The 24,070-nt window shown below is 52.0% G+C and overlaps 1 protein-coding gene and 1 long non-coding RNA gene across 3 annotated transcripts in view; one reads left to right on the top strand and one right to left on the bottom strand.

The window, feature by feature from the left end:
* The window catches only part of LOC118978542 (patr class I histocompatibility antigen, A-2 alpha chain-like), a 68,083-nt gene that overhangs the window by 18,542 nt on the left and 25,471 nt on the right, over positions 1-24,070 (top strand). The window contains exon 6 of one of the 2 annotated variants that reach the window (XM_037034021.1): positions 9,667-9,699. The exons of the other annotated variant lie outside the window; for it this stretch is intronic. Coding sequence (XP_036889916.1) covers positions 9,667-9,699 — 33 coding nt within the window. The remainder of the gene's footprint in view (positions 1-9,666; positions 9,700-24,070) is intronic. 2 annotated transcript variants of the gene reach the window in all.
* Positions 180-22,084, bottom strand: LOC118978545 (uncharacterized). Its single transcript, XR_005064746.1, has 4 exons — positions 22,069-22,084; positions 19,484-19,486; positions 8,541-8,552; positions 180-262 (listed from the first exon to the last, which is right to left on the bottom strand). It is a non-coding gene; the product is annotated as an uncharacterized LOC118978545 (long non-coding RNA).

The raw sequence follows: 24,070 nt of genomic DNA, 5'->3' as shown, positions 1-24,070 counted from the left end.
TTCTTATCAGCATCATGTCAGGAGGTGGTCACCAGGTCACCTTCCCCACCAGGACCTGTGTCCTCTCCCCTGGGAGCTGTTCTGTCCCAGCAGAGTTGGGGTGAGGCCACCCCATCCTGGTCCTTCTTCACCTGGGTCATCATTGTTGTTCCTTTGTCTGCCAATTCAGGAGAACCTTCACTCACCAGGACCTGGGATCTCAGGGACTTGAATGTCACCCAGGCCTTGTGGTGGCACCAGGACTGTGCTCAGTGAGGGCTTCCTGTGGCCTCGTCAGCCTGAACTCAAGATGGGTCTGGTCCTCAGCCTGTATTTTGGGGGTACTTGTGGTTTCTTTGTTTTTGTAGCTATTATATCTACTGTTGTTTTCTAATTAAATTATTAGAGTATTTTATTAAATTATTAAGATGTCCTTTCATAAACTTATTGGGGTTCACTGGATAAGAGGTTCAGGTGCACATTTGTACGGCACAGGGTCTGTACTTTGCACTGTGCGCCCACCACCCAAAGTCAAACCATCTTCCCTCACCAGGTACAAGGCCCCTCCTCCCTCAGACCCCTTCCCTCTGGGAACCACCACACTGCTGTCTGTGTCCCTGAGTTTCAGGTTGATGTCCCACTTGTGAGGGAAATCATAAGGTTCTTCATTGTTTCTCTCTGACTTGTTCAGCTTAGCATGATATTCTCAGGGTCCATCCATGTTGTCACAGATGGCAGGATTCCATCTTTACTTTTTTCCTTTAAGATTTTTATTTTTATTTTTAGAGTGGAGAATGGAGGGAGAAACAGGGGGAAACATCAGTGTGTGGTTGCCCCTCAAGCACCCCACATGGGGTCTTGGCCCACAACCCAGGCATGTGCCCTGACTGGGAATCAAACCAACAACCCTTTGGTTCACAGGTCAGTGCTCAATCCACCGAGCCACACCAGCCAGGGCTCCCTCATTTCCTGTGTCTGAGTAGTTCTTGTGTATGAGTTTTCATCTCATCCTCCTCTGGGTGTCCCCATCTCACAGCCACAGGAGTCACTTTGCCTGTCGTGGTCCCCACATGGCCAGGGAGGCCCCTGACTCAGGAATCCGTGGTGTCCAGAGGTGAAGTGTCAGACTCACCCCGCTCTTGCCTCCCTGGGCCTGATCCTTCTCCCACCTTTTCCCACCCTCCTCAGAGGAACCAGGTCCTGGAAGCAGCAGAGAGCAGGGGCCTGTGAGGTCTCCTCTCAGATTCCTTCCTGCTGCGATTCTGCTCTGCTTGGCCGCCATCTCCCCCGCCCTTCACTCCAGTGGGGGCCCCAGTGCAAACTCGGGGATGCACAGGGCAGAGGCCCCTGCAGATTTAGGGGGCAGCACCGTGGGGCAGTGCGGGGGGCATTGATGGCAGTGTGAGTGCAGGGCGAGCTGTGGCTGCCACCGCCCAGCAGGGGGCTGGGGACACATCAGTGAAGACACTGTCACCAGAGCAGGGAGGTGTCCTACAGTGAGGGGTCACTCAACCAGTGTTTCCTGAGGACTGGGTAGATGACTCACCATTTTCACATCAGGAATGCAGACATACCTTGGAGATATTACGAGACTGGATCCAAACCACCACAATAAGGCAAATATTGCCATAATCTAAGTCATACAAATTTGTTTGGTTTCTCCATGCATACAACAGGTAGCTACGGTGGTCTTTCAAGTGGTAACAGTGTCACACCTAGAAATTAATATGCAGCCCTGGCTGGGTAGGTCAGTGGATTGAGCATGGCTCTGGGAACCAAACAACCACAGTTCGATTCCCAGTCAGGGCACATGCCTGGGTTGCAGGCCAGTTCCCAGCAGGGGACACGCAGGAGGCAACCATACATTGACATTTCTCCCCCTCTCATCTTCCCTCGCCTCTAAAGATAAATTAATTTAAAAATCTTTCAGAAATAGAAATGAATATGCATACCTTCATTAAAATATACTTTATTGCTTAAAAAAATGCTCTGGTATCATCTGAGCCTCTAGTCAGTTGAAACATTTTTCCTGGTGAAGAGCCTTACCTTCAATTACTTTTTAAAATTTTTGTTCATTTATTTTTAGAGAGGGTGCAGAAAGGAGAGAGAGAGGGAGGAAATATCTGTGTGAGAGAAAACACCAAATAGTTGTCTCTCACGTGCACCCAGACAGACACGTGGCCCACAACCCAGACAAGGGCCCTGACCAGGAATCGAACAGGCCACTTTTGGTTTTCAGGACATGGACCAACACACTGAGCCACACCAGTCAGGGCACCTTCAATGAAAAAGAAACACAATAGGCCTGGCTGGTGTGGCTCAGTGGATTCAGCCCGGGCCTGCAAACCAAAGGGTTGCCAGTTTGATTCCCAGTCAGGGCACATGAGTGGGTTAGGCCCCATGGGGCACTCGAGAGACAACTGCACAATGATCTTTCCCTCTCTTTCCCCCTTAGCTTCTCTCTCTGAAAATTAGAATGCCATCCCACACATTAGAGAGTTGCAAGTTCGATTCCCAGTCAGGGCACAAACCTCGGTTGCAGGATTGGAACCTGCTAAGATCACATCCAGAAGGCAACTAATCGACGTTTCTCTCTCTCTCTCCCCCTGGCTCTCTAAAAGAAATGAAAAAAATTTCCTGGGGTGAGGACTAAAAGATATGCTTTGCAGAGTTTCAGCAGAAGAGTAGATGAAGCAGATGATCCCATCAGCAATATGGGAGAGAGGAAACCAGAAAAAAAACAATCCGAACACCAAAAAAAAAAAAAGGATCCAAGCAAATGAGGGTAGTGGAAGGAGCCTCTGCCTCCTTCAACCCACCAGGATTAGCATCCTGGGGGTGCCCAAAAGAGGAGAAAGAGTGAGGAAGGGAAGTCAATTTGAAAGAACAATGATTTAAAACTTTCCTAATTTAGCAAAGGAAATACACAAGTCCAGGAAGTGCAGAGTCCAAACAAGATGAACTGATAAAGCCTCACACCAAGACACAGCGTGAATAAAATGCAAAGGGTAAAGACAGAGAATTTAAAGCACCAAGATAAAAGCCGGTAGCTAGCTACAATGGAGCTCCCATAAGGTTGTCAGCTGATTTCTCAATAAAAACTCCTCAGGCCAAAGGAGATTGGCAAGTAATATTCAAAGTGACGAGTAGCAAGGACCTACCACCAAGATTACTCCACCCAGCAAAGCCATCATTTAGAATTGAGGGCCAGAGAAAGAGTTTCCCAGACGAGAAAATGCAGGAGTTCATCACCACCCAACAAGTATTACATGAGACGTTAAAGTGTCTTCTTCAAAAAGAAGAAAGAAAAACTATGAGTAATAACATGGCAATAAATCCATATCTATCAAAAATTACTGTAAATGCAGATGGATTCTTGGCTCTAGTCAAAAGACATGGGGTCACCAAAGAGATAAGAGAACAAGACCCTTAAATATGCTGCCTACAAGAGACTCCATAAAATCGAAGGACACACAGAGACTCAAAGTAGAGAAATGGAAAAGGTATTTCATGTAAATGAAAACAAACAACGACCCAAAAAGCTGGGATAGCAATACTTGTAAAGGCTATACAAAGTCTGTCTGGAAAAAGTGCAGCCACTGTTACTATAAGGAGAATGGTGTGCAGGACGTCAGGGTAACCTGGCAGCCAAGGCGAGTGGACTGCAATGCGCATGCGTGAACAGTGATGTCTCCACTGTGCGGATCAGTGGGGGCAGTAGATGCTGTTGAGTGAGCATGTGTGCTACCCTGTGGTGTCACATTCGAAATGACTGAGCGAGTAGAGCAACGAATCAAATTTTGCGTCAAGCTTGAACATTCCTCCACCAAAAGTATCTGGAGGACCCAGAAGGCTTTCACAGATGAGGCGAGGATGCAGTGAGTGCAGCGCAAATAAAAGTGTGGCACGGACACTCCAAAGATGGTCAAGAAGAAGGCGCAGCAGAGGCACATCAAGATAAAGCTACGTTGGCCCTGGCTGGCGTAGCTCAGTGGATTGAGCACGGGCCTGTGAACCAGAGGATCGTGGTTCGATTCCCAGTCAGGGCACATGCCTGGGTTGCAGGCTGGTTCCCTGCAGGCCAACTCCCAGCAGGGGACACACCAAAGGCAACCATACATTGATGTTTCTCTCCCTCTCTCCTTTCCCCTCTAAAGATAAATAAATAAATAAAATCTTAAAAAAAAAAAAAAGATAAAGCTACATTGGCCCTGGCTGGCGTAGCTCAGTGGATTGAGCACAGGCCTGTGAACCAGAGGATTGAGGTTCGGTTCCCAGTCAGGGCACATGTCTGGGTTGCAGGCCAGGTCCCTGCAGGCCAACTACCAGCAAGGGACCCCCAAAAGGCAACCATACATTGATGTTTCTCTCCCTCTCTCCTTCCCCTCTAAAGATAAATAAAGAAATAAAATCTTAAAAAAAAAAAGATCAAACTACGTTAGCTGTGTTTTTTGGTTGTGAAGATGTTGTCTACCACAAGTATGATTCTCCAGGCCAAACAATTAAAAAGGACCACATCAGTCCTGGCTGGTGTGGGTCAGTGGACGGAGCATGGGCCTGCAAATCAAAGGGTCCCTGGTTCAAATCCCAGTCACAGCACATGCCTGGATTGCAGACCAGGTCCCCAACAGGGACACATGAAAGGCAACCACACATTGATGTTTCTCTCCCTCTTTCTCCTCCTCTTCCCCCTCTCTAAAAATAAATACATATTTTTTAAGTACTACATCAATGTTCTTCCTCAGTCGAGAGTTACAATATGTCAAAATGGGCCCCGACTGTGGGGCAACTGGTGACTGACAGCTTCATCACACCGATGCGCCTTTCACGCATCACGTCTCCTGCAGAGGTTTTTTTTTTTTTTTGGAGAAACATCAAATCACCCAAGTGTACAGACCCCTACATCCAGATTTGTCTTTGAACTACTTCTTCTTTTTGGCCTTGCCCCGAGTTCTTCACTGAGTCTTTGTCTTTCTTGGCTGACTTTCTAGCCAAATTTCTTCTTTGTGTCCTTCAGCGGCACAGGGAACATCATGGAGCACCTAGTCCCGCTGCTTCCTAAGAAGAGGCAGGACCAAAAGGCCAAATGGATAAAATTTTTAATGGTCTTTAATGAAAATGGGGAACAAAAACTAAAATGTCTCCCATGATGACCGGGAAAGTGCACAAACACACTTCTGCTCCATTCCCAAGTGTCAACGCCAGGAAAGTGACCTGTGAGGGCTGAGTCAGCCTCTTCTTTAAGGAACAGCAAGTTCACCTGAGACAATGAGAGACACAGAAGCTGTGATGACTGAGGTGAGGTGACCTGGCCAACACTCTCTCTAATGAACGTGAGCTTCTCCCTCAAGGACACCTGACAGCACTTGCTGTCTGGATGGAATGGAAGCTCTCAGAGGAAACCCAGGGTTTTGGCAAACGTGTGTCTCCCTAGGGCAGCCTGAGGGCTTCCCAGAGCTGACGACCGTTTCCAGTGGGGTCTGTGGTAACGTTAACAAGTGTGATTTTTGATGACGTGTCATTAAATGCACCAACACTGGGAGATCTCTCTCCCTTAGGGAGACGATGCATCACTTTTAAATAATCCTGCATCAGTACAAGAGCCACTGAAGTAACACAACAGAGTAGGAAACACTGAATTGTGGAGTTTCAGGTTCCACTTTGCAAAGGGGTTTTCAGGAAGTACCCCGTGTGTGGCTTTAGTGAATGCTCAAAGATGAATACCCACACTTATGTTTATTAAAAATGCTCCTCCTACATATCCGTGTGAGGCTGATTATTTCTTCACATACTGCCACCAAAATAACAGATTAAACTCGGAAGCAAATGTGAAATCCAGGCCAAGCAGTAGTTTCGACTGTGCTGCTTGCTCTGCCACTTTGCGGGAGGTGACCGCCAGGTCTACGACAATGACGTCACNCCCGCTGCTTCCTAAGAAGAGGCAGGACCAAAAGGCCAAATGGATAAAATTTTTAATGGTCTTTAATGAAAATGGGGAACATCATGGGGAAACTAAAATGTCTCCCATGATGACCAAGAAAGTGCACAAACACACTCCTGCTCCATTCCCAAGTGTCAACGCCAGGAAAGTGACCTGTGAGGGCTGAGTCAGCCTCTTCTTTAAGGAACAGCAAGTTCACGTGAGACAATGAGAGACGCAGAAGCTGTGATGACTGAGGTGTGGTGATCTGGCCAACACTCTCTCCAATGAACGGGAGCTTCTCCCTCAAGGAAAGTCAACAGGCAGTGGACACCTGACAGCACTTGTTGTCTGGATGGAATGGAAGCTCTCAGAGGAAACCCAGGGTTTTGGCAAACGTGTGTCTCCCCAGGGCAGCCAGACAGCTTCCCAGAGCTGACGACCGTTTCCAGTGGGGTCTGTGGTAACGTTAACAAGTGTGATTTTTGATGACGTGTCATTAAATGCACCAACACTGGGAGATCTCTTTCACTTAGGGAGACGATGCATCACTTTCCAATAATCCTGCATCAGCACAAGAGCCACTGAAGTAACACAACAGAGTAGGAAACACTGAATGGCGGAGTTTCAGGTTCCACTTTGCAAAGGGATTTTCAGGAACTACCACGTGTGTGGCTTTAGTGAATGGTCAAAGATGAATATTCACACTTATCTTTATTAAAAATGCTCCTCCTACATAGCCGTGTGAGGCTGATTATTTCTTCACATACTGCCACCAAAATAACAGATTAAACACAGAAGCAAATGTGAAATCCAGGCCAAGCAGTAGTTTCGACTGTGCTGCTTGCTCTGCCACTTTGCGGGAGGTGACCGCCAGGTCTATGACAATGACGTCACTGCGTGGAGTCCTCGGGGCAGGATTCATGGAACTGAATATGCCCTAGGGGCTGTCAAACCAGGTTCAGCCACAGTTGGCCTAAAACCAAAACCCCACGCAGTGTTGGCTGCATTGAAGGGAACGCAGTCAGAGCTTGCAGCTCATCGGGAAAAAATCCTCCTTGTTGACAACCACATTGGCGTCTCCATGGAGGGACTCACGGCTGATGCTAGACTGTTACGGGATTTTACCCACCGGGAGGGTTGGAATTCCAGATTTGCATTGCACAGACCTCTTCCTGTGTGTCATCTTGTAGCTCCACCTGGAAGTAACTGCATCCAGGTACCAAGGCAAAGAGATGGCCGAAGACCCTATGGTGCCGGGCTGCTTATTGCTGATTATGGTGATCCGGGTCCTCATAGTTTCCAAACCCGTCCATCTGCCAAGAGCCACGTCCCTGGGAGCCCATTCTCAGTCAGTTCCCACTTACGTGGAGAGACGTGTGTCTGAATTTATGGAGCGCAGTTGGAACGCATTGATTAAGCACAGTCCGTGAGGTTTGAGAGAGACTCTTCCTGCAGCACAGGGCCCAACTCCAAAGGATGTGTCCATGGCAATTGTTGGTAAAGACTCGGAGTTTATGGTCATGGTGATGTGTCCCCACTCCTGGAAGGTCTTGAAGAAAGGCCACAGGGAAAGGCACGATCTGCTCCACCAGCTGTGCTGAACCTGCAGAAAAGGCTGATGAACCGACAGAGCGTTAAATGATAATCCCCCCAGTCTCTACCTGTATTATCAAATGTGTAAGAACGCAGGAATAGCCCTGGCTGCTGTGACTCAGTGGATTGAGCTCGGGCCTGTGGACCAAACAACCACGGTTCGATTCCCAGTCAGGGCACATGCCTGGGTTGCAGGCCAGTTCCCAGCAGGGCTGGCTGCACAAGAGGCAACCATACATTGATATTTCTCTCCTTCCCTTTCCCTCTAAAGATAAATAAATACAATCTTTAAAAAAAGAACCCAGGAATATGCTCTGATGACAATAATTTATTGCAATAATTTATTGCACCAAAAGATGCAGTGGTAGAATGATGTTTTAGGAACCGGTACAGTGGCGAGCTTTTCCCAAGCGAGTTCACTGAAACCACATAACAAGACGCGTTTTTCCTTGAGAGGGTCTATATATTCATTTTCTACAATGTAGAGTGATTTGTACTAGTGTTTTTAATATGAAAAACATAGTGTCTTTGTGGTTTTAAAGATAACTGTGGTTTTAAAGATAACCTGCGCTCCTGCACCATGGCCTACACGGCCCCCTGGATCAATAGGAACAGGCTGATGAAGTCTCTGATGCGGACAGCATGAGGACCTTCCTGGAGGGCAGGTGCGTGCACTGGCTCCGCCTGTTCCTGGAGCAGGGGAAGGAGACCCTGCTCCGAGCAGGTACCAGCGCGAGGGCCTCCCCAGGAGGGGATCTGTGGGCTGGGGCGGCTTCCTACAAGGAGAGGAGGGGAATGGGGCAGTGTCAGAGTGTCCCCCCTGCTCGGGAGAGGGAAGAGTCCCCCAGGTGTCCTTATTCTGTGACTCACCACCGGGCCCAGCTTTCTCTAAAGGACAGTAAGGGACCCAGCCTCTCACAGAAACACCCACAGCGGGTCCCTCACACCCTGCAGCACCTGGGGCACCAGGAACCTCCCCCTGGTTCTGGGGCTGAGACCCTCTCTGGAGGCCTGACTCTGGGTTTCCTGAGTCATCAGCCTCCACCTGAGTCTGTGTCTCCCCTTAGAGACCTGGACACTCCTACCCTAGGTTCTCACCCTGATTCGGGAACTTTCCAAGGAAATAGATTATCCCAGGTGTCTCTGTCCAGGCTGGTGTCTGGGTGGTGCACTCGCTACCCCCACCCCCACCCCCACTGTCCTGTCCACTCTCAGGGTGGTCACATGAGCACTGCTGGAGTGTCCCATGGCCATGCAAAGTTCCTGAATTTTCTCACCCTCCCCTCAGACCCACCACCCCATCTCTGACCATGAGGTCACCCTGAAGTGCTGGGCCCTGGGCTTCTGCCCTGCGGACATCACCCTGACCTGGCAGCGTGAAGGGGAGGACCTGACCCAGGGCATGGAGCTTGTGGAGACCAGGCCTGCAGGGGACGGGAGCTTCCAGAAGTGGGCAGCTGTGCCCGTGTCCCCTGGAGAGGAGCAGAGATACACGTGCCATGTGTAGCACCAGGGGCTACCTGAGCCCCTGACCCTGAGATGGGGTGAGGAGGGGGTGTGGGCACAGAGCCTCTCTTCAGTGTGTCCCTGAGCAGGGTCAGGACTCAGGCCTGAGGTTGACCTCTCACCCTCCCCTCACAGGACCCCCTCCTCAGATCACCATGATCATTGTGGGCATGACTGCTGCCCTGAGTGTCCTTGGAGCTGTGGCTGCTGGAGCTGTGATGTGGAGGAGGAAGTGCTCAGATGGGCAAGGGGTGGGGCTGGGTTCCCTGTCCCCCTGGGGGTCAAGCCCAGGTGGAAGTGTGCTCTGCCTGGTTAATGGGCATCGTGTCCCCACACGGGTGCTTGTCCATCTGGGGCCTGTTTCCTAACACTGACTCTTTGGTGAGGCCCGTGGGAAAGTGAGGGGCAAGTTTATCACCTGATGATTCTAGTGATGGGGACTGATTCCCAGGTGTCAGAGGTCAGAGGGGAGGGTCCCTGCTGAGGACAGACGTCCAGAAAGGCAATTGGACCAGTCCCCACACATGTACTGTCGCTGTATTTCCTACCCTGATGTTCAGTCACAGTTCTGGAACCTTCCTCTTGTTTCAGGAGTGTGGGGCTCCTTTAGGGTCACAGGACCCTGCCTTCCCCTTGACTTCTCACAGAACGTTTTCTTCTCACAGGCAGAGACAAGAAGACCTACTCTCAGGCTGCCTGTGAGTCTGGGGGTTGGGGTGGTGACGTCTGGGACCCTTGGGAGAGTGTGGGCTGGAGTCTGGGAGGGGGCCCTCCCACCCCATAACTCTGCTGTTGTGTCTTCCCCAGGCAGGGAGAGTGCCCACAGCTCCTAAGAGTGAGACCCAGAGGCAGGATATGGGCGGGTATTTGAACGGGGGGGGGGGCACAGCTGGGTTTTGGGGATTCTCAAAGTGGAACATTTCTGAGCCTGCGGTGGGATGTGGGAGAAGGTGACACTTCTGAGACTGACCTGAATTTGTTCATGACAACTTTCTTTCCCAGCACGACAGAGCTGCCTTGTCCAGGTTTGGTGCTGAAACAGTCACTGCAGCCTCCCCTTGGGACTTGAAGGATCCCTGACTGGAGTTTAGGCAACAAGTATCTGAACACGTCTGCATTCAATAAATTTAACTATATATTTATATATATGAATTAAGCGGAAGTGATTTAGATTAAAAACTCAAAGGTGTATCATTTCCGGCAGGTGTATTTCTATGTACACCTTCATCCCATGTGTTAAGCTGTCACTTTAAACTCATACACTTCCCATGAGTTGTGGAGACCCAGGTAGGACAGACTGCGGGCCCCAGGACAAGGGGACCGCACGGCTTCCCAGTGATGTTCCCTGTGACCACCTGTGCTCCATGCACTACTCAGGGTTTCTTCCTGCACATCTGAGTGTGACCTTCTGGACCCTGGCTGTGGCTGGTTTAGTCCCCTGTTCTAGCCGAGTGCCGCTTTGATGCTTAGGAGTCACCCCAAACTTCCAGGCCCCCCTCGTATAGACCTCAGGGGTGTCCCTGTGAGCATCAGAGAGCTGACCAATCAGAAGGTGAGGACACCTGCTTAAAGCAGGAACTGTTCCAGCATCCACTGTCCTTAATCCACTGCAGACCCTGGACGCTGAGTCCTGGAAGGTCATGGCCAAGGAGCCCATGTCCTTCGTGGCTTCCTCTGAGAGTTCCTTCTCAAGAGAGAGCCCTTGGGCCATAGGGTCAGTCTGGCTGCTGAGCTGAGAACAGAATCAGGAGCCCGGGGACCAGCGAGGCAGGAGGGAGAGGTGTGGGGAAGCTCCCAGGGTTCCAGGCTGCAGGGGCTGGGTGTTCTGATGGGGCTGTGAGCGGTGGGAATAGTGGGGAGGGACTGGACACTGAATGCATTTGGAAGGTGGATTTCACAGCATTTCCCAGTGATTCAGTCTGGGGTGTGGGAAGGAGTCAAGGAGGACACCCCACGTTTTTGCTGTGCCAGCAGAAAGATGGGGTTACATCAGCAGAGACGGGGAAGATGCTGGTAGGAGTGTGGGGGAGGGGTGGGCATTTCAAGCATTCAGCTGAAGAGAAGGTCAAGGTGAGACGTCTGTTCGAAACACCAGTGAGCAGTCAGATTGGACAGATGAGTGTGGGGACTTTGAGGAGAAATATCTGGGCTGGAGACCTAGGTGTGGAGGTGATGTTATAAAAATGACATTTAAATCCATGAGTGTGGATGAGGCCACCACGGGAGCAAGGACTGGGGGAGAGGAAGGAACAAGGACTGGACGCTACACCTCCCTGTCCTGACAGTGGGGACGTTCATCCTGGTGGCCAGGTCTCCCCGTCACACAGTCACCATTTGGTGTTTCTCATTCATCAGGGATTGACAGGGAGATGCTCTGAGACTGTCCTGCTGTGCCCTTCACCACTTCCACACTCACCCTCCTCAGCCCCTCTATTAACTTCCACCCAAGTCACGGACAATATGGTGGCTGTCCTGTGTCAGGTCTGTTCACTTATGAGTAGGGTGTGGAGTACAGCGGGGAAAGTAAGAAGTGATATTGTCGTGACTACATATGGTGTCCGATGGGTACTACACTTTCAGGGAGATTCCTTAAATAGCTATATAAATGTGTAATCACGGAGTTCCGTGGCTGAAAGTAATACAACATTGTATGTCAACTGTAGTTAAAAAATAAAAAATCTCATGGACACGGACAACAGTGTGGTAAGTGGGGTGGGGGTTGTATCGGTGGTTGGGGGGATAAAGGCTGGTGGAAAAAACAAATAAAAGAAAAAGATAAAAAGCATCGTGAGTTGAAAAATAATTTGGACTTCATGCCCAACATTTTGACATGAGACATGGGGAGAAATTTGAGTATTTCGTGACAAGCCCACAAGCCGTCCTGGTCTCAGCCTGATTTGGATTCACACAATTCAGTGGTGAGGTGGGGCCCAGGCTGGGGAAATGAATTAAATGCCCATGTAAACGTTTTCTCCTTCTGGGGAAGGAAAGGCAGTTCATACATCGCCACGGGAGGGTGGAGGGCACATGATGCGTTCCTTACTGTGGGGAAAGTCAAGTGGAAGTTCCACATCGTGAAAACCTTCGAATGCTGGCTTTCCGAAGTGATAGCCCTGAGGGGTTTCTGGAGCAAATAATGGAACCCAACATTTTGTAATTTGCACATAAAAAGACTTATATGTGGGTTATTGGGAGCTCATTTTCTTTAGGGACAAGCCACAGAACAGACCTCAGGCCGTGAGCAGGGAGAGCTGTGAGACTGGAACCCACAGGGGGACCATCCCTGGGTCACACAGGACGACCAGTGTGGTTGCCTCAGGTCTGGGAGTGTGTAAGGCTGCCCCACAGGCCGCCCCCGAGCTTCTCAGGTTACTCTGTGGCCCCCTTCCTTCCACACGCCACCCTTTTGGTCGTAAGTCAGTCAAAGCGCACATTGCTGACCAGCCCTTTGGGTGGGTAGGAGGCCCCAGGGTGCGAGGAAGGCTCACTCCCCAGCCGTCTTGGAGTCAGCGACTATCTTGCTGAACAGAGCAAACCGCTGGGAACAGGGCCAGACCGTAACCCCAGAGGGCACTGAAGATCCAACTGTCATCATTCAGAGAAGGCGGGGGAACGGGAGGCAGCCAGAGCCTTCGCCCCCTTGTTTGTGAACGTTCTGGATCTTTTCCAGTTTTCGAGCTGCCGAGATATCAGTCTTTTTGCAGCTGGTCGTAAGTTCTGTTTTTCTGCCTCTTAGTGTAACATTTACACGTCGGGGACAGGAGTAACTGTACTAAACCCACTACACCGATTAGCAACAGAAAGCGTGTAATAATAGACAGGAAGCGTCGGAGGGGAACAGGCGTCCAGGCCACCAAAACCCTGTGCATGTATCATCAACAGTCTCAGTAACCTAATCATGTCTTCCCTCCCTGGTGCGCTGTCCTTCCTACCTTGCATGTCATGGTTGTCTGGACAACCGTAGTATCAGGAGTGCTACTATTTCACGATTCAGAAGCTCTAATTTTCCTTCTGGCCACTTAGTTTCCATAGAAATGACCTCACGGGAAGGATCAGGTTCACTTCCCCAATATATCGGACTTCCAGCATCAATAACCTTGGGCAAAGTGATTTCGCCTAGGATTTTAGTGTTACACCCCCTTCCACTCATATTTAACATAAAGATGGTGTTATCACAATAAAAATCACTTAGTATAGCAGCATTCTCAACCCCTCCCAAGAAAAAAGCCCCTTTTCCATATAGCAGTTATTTGTGGAAGAAACAACAGGCCCCAGTTGTATTCCATATAAATTGGGGGCGTGACCATCACCTTCTCAGGTTCTACGATTAGACAGTGAGATGGGCCCCCATTATTTATTGGAATAAATTTGGCCCACTTACTTCCCGTAGGAAGTACCCCGCGTTGGCGAGGAGGGTCCCTATGCTAGCTGTTGAACACTGAGAATCTGAGATTAGGACCTCACTGACATGCCTGGGCTTTTAACCCACTACGTGTAGCTTGCCTTGCCCATCTAAATTTTCCAAAATCCAGTGGGCCATATGAGTCCCATGACTGTCTGGCCTGGGCTCCTGCTCCCACTCCGGCCGCCACGGTTTGGTAGCTACCTCCGACCGCGTCTCCATCCGCGCGGACAGCAGGCCTGTGCAGTTCCGGAGCCCGCAGGTCCCACTGCTGGGTCTGGGCCGGAGTTTGCACAGTCTGTGGAGTCTGTTTATCCATGGAGTTCAGGCCTCACTGATAAAACGAGGACCCATTTCAGATAAAAAGCCTTTTCTGATGAATGGCGCTCTTCGTTGACTGCAAGTTCAGCTTGTCCCTGAACGCCAAGGCCAGCCCCTAAGCCTGCAAGTACCCCCTTTTATTTCCTTTCCAGGGCGGGTGGGGTTCGATCCACCAGAGGTGTTGTTGCCATTGGCCAGCCATGGCCAGGGAACAGCTGGGGTGCACTGATTGGACCCAGACATGCTGACTTTCCCATCCACAGTTAAGGGGGTAGAAGTCACCCCCAAATGAACTAGGGTTTCAGTGTTCCATAAGGGCTTCCCAAAAGCGTCCAGGATACAGGAGAGTGGGGTATTTACAGATACAGCCGCCCACCAAGTAATAACAATAATTTTTGAAATAAGGAGCCATTGGTATTTTTCGTTTTTCACAGACATCCAGCCACAGGCGCATGCGTCTGAGGGCCACAGCCAGCCAGAGGAGTCTGAGGGCCACACACACTGTGACAGGTAAGGCAGGTCGCTGCAAGCCTTTCCCACCCAACCAGGTATTTTTCATCACCCACTGCTATAGCACACAACTCTCCTCTAGGGGGCGCCACCTGTGATTCCAACAGGGGAACCATCGGGGATGTGTTCTTGGAGGAATTTCCCCTCCATGGGTTCGTTATGACAGACTTATTGAGGAAAAAAATGTACCAAAGCTTATAATGATAGAAGGAGAAGCCCAATGTGTGGGCAACAAAGCATTAACTTCATTATCCTAACTGATCATTAGAATGTCACTGTCCAGCCCTGGCTGGTGTAGCTCAATGGATGGAGCACGGGCCTGTGAAGCAAAGGGTCGCCGGTTCAGTTCCCAGGCAGGGCACATGCCTGGGTTGCAGGCCAAGTCCCCAGCAGAAGACACATGAGAGGCAACCACACATTGATGTTCTCTCCCACTCTTTCTTTCTCCTTCCCTTCCCTTCTCTCTAAAAATAAATAAATAAAACTATGTTTACAAAAAAACAGAATATGACTGTCCAGCAGGTGGGAAAGATGAGCAGGCACCAAAGATAAGTTTTCCATATCTAAGAAGGAAGGGGGTCTGGATGGATGGGTCCTGTTTCTACCAGGAAGCCATGAGGAGGATAATGACACTACAAACTCATCTTATGTACATTCCGTCAACAGCAGCATCAACTTGTGAGCCTACAGGACCCGTTGCTGTGTTGGGACAGCTGTCTGCCTGCCTGGTTGGCGGCTTCTCGTCCTTGAAAAGTCCTTGATCTCCGCTGTAGATGGAGGCGAGTGTCAGGGAAGGGACATATCTCCATACACTATCAGGTGCCTTTGAAAAATGAGACATGTGGGACTTCTGCCAAGATGGAGGTGTAGGTGGAAACACTGTGCATTCTCCCACAACCCAGTTTGAATACAACAACGGTTTAGTAAACAAAGACGCAGCCAAAGAACAGAAAACTGAACTATACGGAAGTCCGACAACAACATACCCTTCAACCGGGACTGGTAAGAGACGCTGAGCCAGCAGCGGAGCAGGGTCGGGCAAGAAGGATCCCCCGACCCCAGGCGACCAGGCAGCCGGGGTAGCATCTGGCGGACCCAGTGTGGGTGCGGGGCTGCGGGCTGACCGCGGTGTGCAGTGGGACCATTGTCTGCGGGCTGACCATTCTTCGAGTGCAGTGGGATCGAGCAGAGGGCGCGCGGAGGCCCCAGCAGTGGTGGGAGGTAGCAGAGGGATCCACCATTGCTTTCCTTTGGCACCGCCCCCACATACAGCTTCACAACCCAGCAACTGAGTGGCCCCGCCCTGGTGAACACCTAGAGCTCCGCTCCTCATACATAAGAGACACAAAGAGTCCAAAATATGGCTCAAGAAGAACTCAAAGCCCCAGAGCCGATAATTCTAAGTGACCAGGAAATAGGGAACCTCTCAGATGCACAATTCAAGACACGGGTGATCAAGATGCTCACAGAACTGGTTGATTTTAGCCACAAATTAGAGGAACATATGAAAGCTAAACTAATTGAAATGAAGGGAAATGCACAGGAAACCAATAGTGATGGAAAGGAAACTGGGACTCAAATCAATGGAATGGACCAGAAGGAAGAACGAAACATCCAACCAGAAAAGAATAAAGAAACAAGAATTGAAACAATGAGGATAGGCTTAGGAACCTCCAGGACATCTTTAAACGTTCCAACATCCAAATTATAGGGGTACCAGAAGGGGAAAAGAAACAGCCACGAGTGGAAAACTTATTTGAACAAATAATAAAAGAGAAATTCCTCAATCTGGCAAAGGCAGTAGACTTCCAGGAAATCGAGGAAGCTCAGAGTATCCCAAAGAAGTTGGACCCAGGAAGGAACACACCAAGGCACATCATAATTACATTAGCCAAGATGAAAATGAAGGAGAGAATCATAAAAGCACCAAGAGATAAGGGGACAGTCAACTACAAAGGAGTGCCCATCAGACTGTCAGTGGATTTCTCAAAAGAGACCTTACAGGCAAGAAGGGGCTGGAAGAAAGTATTCCAAGTCATGAAATCCAAAGACCTACATCCAAGATTGCTCTATCCAGGAAAGCTTTCATTTAGAATGGAAGGGCAGATAAAGTGCTTCTCAGATAAGATCAAATTCAAGGAGTTCATCATCACCAAGCCCTTAGTATATGAAATGCTAAAGGGACTTACCAAAGAAAAAGAAGATAAAAATATGAACAGTGAAAGGACAGCAAACTCACAGTTATCAACAACCACACCTAAAACAAAAGCAAACCAAGAGGACAGCTAGATCAGGAGCGGAACCACAGAGATGAAGAACACATGGAGGGCTAGCAAAAGGGGAGTGGGAGGAGGAGAAGGGGGGAGAAGATACAGAAAATAAGTAGCACAGACGGTAGGTAAAAAATAGAGGGGGGAGGGCAAGAATAGTAGGGGAAATATAGAATCTAAAGAACTTGAGACACATGGTCATGAAGTAAAGGGGGGGAATGGTGGGGGAGGGGGTGTGCAGGGTGGAGGGGAAGGAAGGGAGGGAATAGAACAACTATAATGATATAATCAATAAAATATTTTTTTTAAATGAGACATGTGAACCCAGGAGTTAACTCCTCTGAGTTGGGCTGCACGTGGCTTAGTTAGGAGCACCTGGTAAGGTCCCGCCAACAGGGTGGAGACAGTCCTTGATTTGATGTCTCTCCCAACAGAACGAATCTCCTGGTTGTAAGCCATGATCTTTGAAATCTGTGTCTCCCGGGAGCACAGTGTGAAATGAATCAGTCACTCATCTATCGGTTTCTTTGTGCTGGTTCATCAGCCCCTGACACTGATGTAGAAGGTCCCCCTTCAGCAAAATTGGTCCACAGGCCCCTTCACCAGATGCACAGGGAGGCCAGAGACCAATCCCGAAGGAGAAGGTTCACGTTCACCGAAGGGTGTGGCTCTCAGGCTGAGGTGCACTCTAGGGAGAGCTTCTGTCCAGGGCAGAGGGAAGGCTTCTGAAGCTCTGTCCAGTTGAACTTTGGTGTCCCATTGGTGCGTCCCCCAGTCCAGAGGGTTGGGGTGAGGGGCACGTGAAAGTGCTGCAGAAGGGGCCAAAGGTTCCAGACAGATTTGGTGACCTGCCCAGGGAAATGAGTCCTCAGTCACTATGTCACTCAGAGGGACTCCCCAGTGGGGAGTTATTCTTTCTCACAAGAATTTCCAGATGTTAAGGCTGTCGCTCTCCTGCAAGGCAACACCTCAACCCAGTGAGGAAACATACAAGTCATCACTCATGTACATTTGTGTTCCTGGATTTGTCTGTGCAATGCCGCCTGCCTAGATTCAGCGTGGGCAAAATGAACTTCCTTTCCCTTCCATGGTAGCAGCTTTAGAAAGCCCTGGAATTCGGATAATAGCCCATTGTTTGGGGTCCTGGGTGGCATCTGATAATCCTGCAACCGATTTTCCGTTTCTTTGCAGGCTGCCCTGAGGAAGTGAGGAGGCCTCACCCACTTCCCCATCATCTCACAGTTTTGAGCTACACCAGGTGCACACGACTCTCATTGCAAACACTCGCTACTGACCTTTGTCCAGGTGACAAGCCCGAGTTAGAGCAGTGAATTCAGCTCACTGGCGAGATCTTACTTCCAGTGGATGAGCGCTGTCGATTCTGTCCACCATGGAAGTTATTGCATATCCAGCAGGCTGATGTTCCTGCTCATCCCTCAGATGAGATCCCTCTGTAACCAAACTAAAGCAGCAGCAACAATAGGAGTTTCCTGTACATCACTTCTGGGAACCCGGAGGTGGTCAGTCAACTGTTTTCATGCTGTCAAGGGGGTAACAGGTGCAGGGTTAAGGCGGTGACACCGAGTTAAAGTGATATCGGGTGCGGAGAGCAGGACGCTTCCTAAGAAGCCAAACAACTGTCGGAGACGTGTTGAGTGTGATGAGAGGTCAGTAAAGAATCAGCGGAATGAGGGGGAAAAATAGATAAAGGAACGCCCTTAACGCCCTTAACGTCTCTGTTCTCTTTAGGCACCCCGGCTACTCTTGGTTCTCTTTAGGCAACCGGACTACACCAGCTCACTCCAGGACGCAGCAAAGAGTTCTCCTTGTTTACCCAGCGCGGGATGGAAGGACCCTCCTGACGAAGCTCAGTCTCCCTCCCATTGGATGTCCGGCCTCAGAGGAAGCCAATCCGCGTCTCGGTGGGTCCGGTGACCAAGGCTCCACCCAGAGGGTTTGTTTGATCTGAGTCATGTTCCCCCACCTCTCCACCTCATCCTGCTGTCCGGGACCGTGGCCCTGGCCCTGGCCCTGGCCCAGTTAGAGGAAGCCAATCTGCGTCTCGGAGGGTCCAGAGACCAAGGCTCCTCCACCTCGACGGTTTGGCTGATCTCACTCATGTTGCCCCAACCCCTCCACCTCCTCCTGCTGTCGGGGACCCTGGCCCTGGCCCTGAGGCTCGCCCAGAACTCGGCAGGTGAGTGCCGCGGGTGAGTGCGGGGTGGGGAGGGAACTGCCTCTGCAGAGCAGGAGCAAGGGGCCTGCTGAAGCGAAGACCTGCTGGCTGTGCGCCAGCAGCACCGCCTGCCCAGACCCCAGGCCTCCCCCACTCGGGCCTCAGCCAGGCGTCCCCATTTCCCACCCAATCCTTTCTTTCTTTTTGTCTTCTCTTTTCCTTTCCCTTTCTTTCTTTCTTTCTTTCTCTATCTATCTATCTTTAGAGGGGAAGGGAAGAAGAGAGGAGGGAGGGAGAGAAATATCAATGTATGGTTGCCTCTCGTGGGCCCCCTGCCCGGAACTGCATCCCCTGCTGGGAACTGGCCTGCAACCAAGGCATGTGCCCTGACTGGGAATCGAACCGTCATCCTCTGGTTCGCAGGCCCGGGCTCAATCCACTGAGCTACACCAGCCAGGGCCGGCCCAATCCTTGCAAACACGGCCCACCCTTCGGTCTCCCACGCGCCCAGCTCCCATCTCCCCACAGCGAACCCAGGACCTGCGTCCCTCCCCTCCCCGCCCCCAGGCCCCCACACCCTGGGATATTGCGGCGCCGCCATGTACCTACCCCAAGGCCAAAAGAACAGCTACATCGGCGTCCTCTACGTGGACGACACGGAGATCGCGCGGTTCGACAGCGAGGCCGCGAGTGCCACGATGGAGCCGCGGGTGCCCTGGGTGCAGCAGGGGGGCGCACAATTTTGGGAGGAGCAGACGCGGGAAGTCAGGCACAAGGAACAGCAGAGCAGAGCGAACCTGAACCAGCTGCGCGCGCACTACAACCACAGCCAGGACGGTGAGCCACATGCCCCCGGGGCTCGGGGATAAACCCAACCCCATGGACGGGCTGGAATCTCGGGGTCCCAGCATTACCCTGAGGATGCTGCAAGGTGGGGCGGGGCTGACCTTTGGCGGGGGTCAGGGTCTCACACTTGGCAGGAAATGACCGGCTGCATCCTGAGATCAGACGGAAGCTTCCTCCATGGGTTCAGTCACTTCGCCTACGAGGGCACCGACTTCCTCGCCCTGAACCCGGACCTACGAACCTGGACCTCCGCCTCCGGGGTCAGCGGGAGCGACCTTGTGCGGGTCCCTGACGCGGACGTTAGGAGGTTCTTCCTGGAGGACACGTGTGTGCGTCGCCTCCACCTGCTCCTGGAGGAGGGGAAGGAGACGCTGCTCTCAGCAGGTTCGGGACAGGGTCTCCCCAGGAGGGCATCTGTCCGCAGGGGAAACTTTCCTACAAGGAGAGGAGGACAATGGACCAGTATCAGAATCCTCCTCCTGGTCGCGATAGGGAAGAGTCCCCCAGGATCCCTTATTTTAGGACTGTATAAATGTAACTAATCCTTAACTGTTAAGGAGTTGAAATTACATTTGGCCCTTTGAAGGCAACTGAGAGGCTGATGTGACCTCCGTGAAAATGAGTTTTACACCCTGCAGCACCTGGGGCACCAGGAGCTCTCCCTAGTTCTGGAGCTGAGACTCTATCTGGAGGCCTAACTCCAACTTTTGTGAGTCATTCTGCCTCCACCCCAGTCTGATTCTCAACTTAGAGATCTGGACACTCCAACACTAGGTTCTCTCCCTGATTCTGGAACTTTCCAGGGAATATGGCCCTATCCAGGCTGCTGTCTGGGTGGTGCCATGCTGGAGTGTCCCATGACCATGCAGAGTTCCTGAATTTTCTCACCCTCCCCTCAGACCCTCCAAAGACTCAAGTGACCCACCACCTCATCTCTGACCACGAGGTCACCCTGAGGTGCTGGGCCCTGGGCTTCTACCCTGCTGACATCACCCTGACCTGGCAGCGTGAAGGGAAGGACCTGACCCAGGACATGGAGCTTGTGGAGACCAGGCCTGCAGGGGATGGAACCTTCCAGAAGTGGGCAGCTGTGGTCGTGTCCCCTGGAGAGGAGCAGAGATACACGTGCCATGTGCAGCACCAGGGGCTGCCTGAGCCCCTGACCCTGAGATGGGGTGAGGAGGGGGGTGGGCACAGAGCCTCTCCTCAGGGTGTCCCTGAGCAGGGTCAGGACTCAGGCTTGAGGCTGACCTCTCACCTTCCCCTCTCAGACCCCCCTCCTCAGCCCACCATGACTATCGTGGGCATCACTGCTGCCCTGGGTGTCCTTGGAGCTGTGGCTGCTGGAGCTGTGATGTGGAGGAGGAAGTGCTCAGGTGGGCAAGGGGTGGGGCTGGGTTCCCTGTCCCCCTGGGGGTCAATGGGCATCTCTGCCTGGTTAATGGGCATCGTGTCCCCACATGGGTGCTTATCCTTGTGGGGTCTTTTTCCTAACACTGATTCTTCAGTGAGGCTCATGGGAAAGTCAAGGACTCTCATTTGATGGTTCTAGCAATGGGGACTGATTCCCAGCTGTGAGAGGTCAGAGTGTAGGGTCTCTGCTATGGACAGATGTCCAGGTGGGTGGTTGGCCCAGTCCCCACACATGTACTTTCCCAGTGTTTCCTCATCCTACCTTGATGTTCAGTCACAGTTCTGGAAATTTCTCTGTGCTCCAGGAGTGTGGGGCTCCTTTAGGGTCACGGGACCCAGCCTTCCGCCTGACTTCTCACAGAACGTTTTCTTCCCACAGGCAGAGGCAGGGAGAGATGGGCTCAGGCTGCCTGTGAGTCTGGGTATTGGGGAGGCTGCCTGTGAGTCTGGGACCTTTGGGAGAGTGTGGGCTGGAGTGTGTGAGGGGGGCTCCCCCACCCCATAACTCTGCTGTTGTGTCTTCCCCAGGCAGCGACATTGTCTAAGACTCTGATGTGTCTCTCACAGCTCCTAAGGGTGAGACCCTGAGGGCAGGAAGTGGGGGGCATTGGGACTGAAGGGCACAAATGGGCTTTGGGGATGCTCAGAGTGGGACAATCTGAGCCTGCAGTGGGATGTGAGGGAATGTGACACTTCTGAGACTGACCGGAGTTTGTTCATGACAACTTTCTTTCCAGGGTGACAGCTGCTTTCTATGGGACCTGGTGCTAAAACAGTCACTGCAGCCTCCCCTTGGAACTTTAAGGATCCCTGACTTCTGGTCCTGCAAACCGGCATCGGAACTTGTCTCCATTCTCATCAGCACAGTGACGAGCAGGTCCCTAGGTCACCCTCCCCACAGGGACCTGTGTCCTTTCCTGTGGGGACTGTCCTGTCCTCACAGAGTTGGGGTGAGGCCACCCCATCCTGGTCACTCCTCGTCTGGGTCATCTTTGTTACTCCTTTGTCCTGGCCAGTTGAGGTGAACCTTGTCCCACCAGGACCTGGGATCCCAGGGACTTGAGCATCACCTGGGCCTTGTGTTGGCTCCAGGACTGCGCTCAGTGACGGTTTCCTTTGGCCACGTCACCCTGGGCTCAGGCCTTCAGCCCCCGTTTGGGGTATTTTTTTTCTTTTTGTACATGTTATCTATATATTCTTATTTCTTATTAAATTATTGCAATGTTTTTATTAAATTATTGGGGTGTCTTTTTACTAAATGTATTGGGGTGCACTGGTTAAGAGGATCCTGTAGGTTTCAGGTGCCCATTTCTATGACACAGGGTCTGTATATTGCACGGTGCGCCCACCACCTAAAGTCCAACCATCTTCGCTCACCAAGTACGAGACCCCTCCTCCCCCAATCCCCTTCTGTCTGGGAACCATCGCACTGCTGTCTGTGTCCCTGAGTTCAGTTTTATGTCCCATATGTGAGTGAAATCCTGTAGTTCTTAGCATTTTCTTTCTTTTTTCAGATTGTATTTATTTACTTTTAGAGGCTTGGGGCCAAGGTCTGAGGCCTGAGTTTGAGGCGGGGACCCTCAGTGCTGGGGGCAGTGCCTTCGGTTCCCGGCTTACCCTTCTGCCTGGGATTTCATTTTCCATTGTCACAGCCTACGTCTACGCCTGGACATTCCTGACGCAAACGCACGACTCATTGTGATTGGATGTCCGAACTCTAGAAAAACCAATCAGCATGACCGTGGATCCGAATTAAGCAACCTATTCCTCCCCCGACCCTACGGTTGGACAGGGTCCCAGACACCGGCTCCGGCTGCTCTACGGGGACCTGAGCCTAACAGAGACCTGGGCCGCTGAGTGCGGGGTCGGGAAGGAACGCCTTCCGTGGGCCAGGAGCGAGGGCACCCGGGAAGGACGCAGGACCCAGGAAAGGTGCCTGGCCAGCAACCGCAACCCAATCCCAACCGCAAACGTCCTCCGCCCCGCCCCTAGCCCCGCCCCCTCCGCTAAACCACCGAGCCCTTTCCGGTTTCCACGCCCTCAAGTCGACGCCAGCCGCTCGCCGCCCCCCACCCCGCCCCCCTGCGCCCTCAAGCACTTGAACTGTGAAAAAGTTCCACACCGGCGCGTCCGGACTGACCTGAAGAACCGGACCGACCTGCGTCTGAAGAACTGGTACAGCGTCCTCTGCTATGTGGACGATACTCGGATCTCGCGGCTCGACAGTGACGTCCCGAGGCCCAGGCCGGAGCCGCGGGTACGGTGGATGGAGCGTCCATGAGAGAAACAGGAGGATCCTGAGAAGCAGGACGAGCAGACGCGGGAAATCAAGCCCAGCGAACAGACTAGGCCGGCGAACCTGAACGAGCTGCACGCCCGCTACAACCAGAGCGAGGACGGGGAGCCACCGGCGCCCGGGTTCGAGCACGGTGCACAATGTGTGGTTCGAGCCTCACCCGGAGGTTGCGAGACTCGCCCTGCCCAGCAGCCCGCGGGATTTGACCCGGTTTCGTTTTAATGACCCCGGGGCTGGTACGGGGGCGGACCTGTCCTGGGGGCGGACCTGTCCTGGGGGCGGAGTCAGTGGCCCAACCCACAAAAGGAAAGGAGCGGCTGCACAGTGGAATTCGACAGAAGGTTCCTCCCAGGAAGCGATTCAGCACCGCTTAATTGGCCCATTCGAATTGGGGGACTTGCTCTCCTAGACCGAGGCCCACACGGCGGCCCGGATCACCTGGCGCAAGTCCCTGCAGATCCCTGACGCGGACCTCGGGAGGGTCTACCTGGAGGACGCTGGCGGGCGCCGCCCCACCTGCTCCACTTGCTCCTGGAGAAGGGGAAGGAGAGACCCTGCTAGGAGCAGGTACCAGGGCGTGCGCCTCCCCGAAAAGGGGATCTGTAGGCTTGAGGGTGCTTCCTACAAGGAGAGGAGGAAAAGGGGGCAGTGTCGGATCCTGCTCCTGCTCAGGAGAGGGAAGAGTCCCCCAGGTTTCCTTATTCTGTGACTCACCCGCAGGCCCAGCTTTCTCTAAAGGACAGTAAGGGACCCAGCCTCTCACAGAAACACCCACAGCGGGTCCCTCACACCCTGCAGCACCTGGGGCAGCAGGACTCTCTCCCTGGTTCTGGGG

Source organism: Sturnira hondurensis, unplaced genomic scaffold (genome assembly GCF_014824575.4).
Source record: "Sturnira hondurensis isolate 20B ecotype Veracruz unplaced genomic scaffold, ASM1482457v3 Scaffold0021955, whole genome shotgun sequence".
NCBI lineage: Eukaryota > Metazoa > Chordata > Mammalia > Chiroptera > Phyllostomidae > Sturnira > Sturnira hondurensis.
The sequence above is the reverse complement of the archived record's forward strand: the minus strand, read 5'-3'. Positions and strand labels throughout refer to the sequence as shown.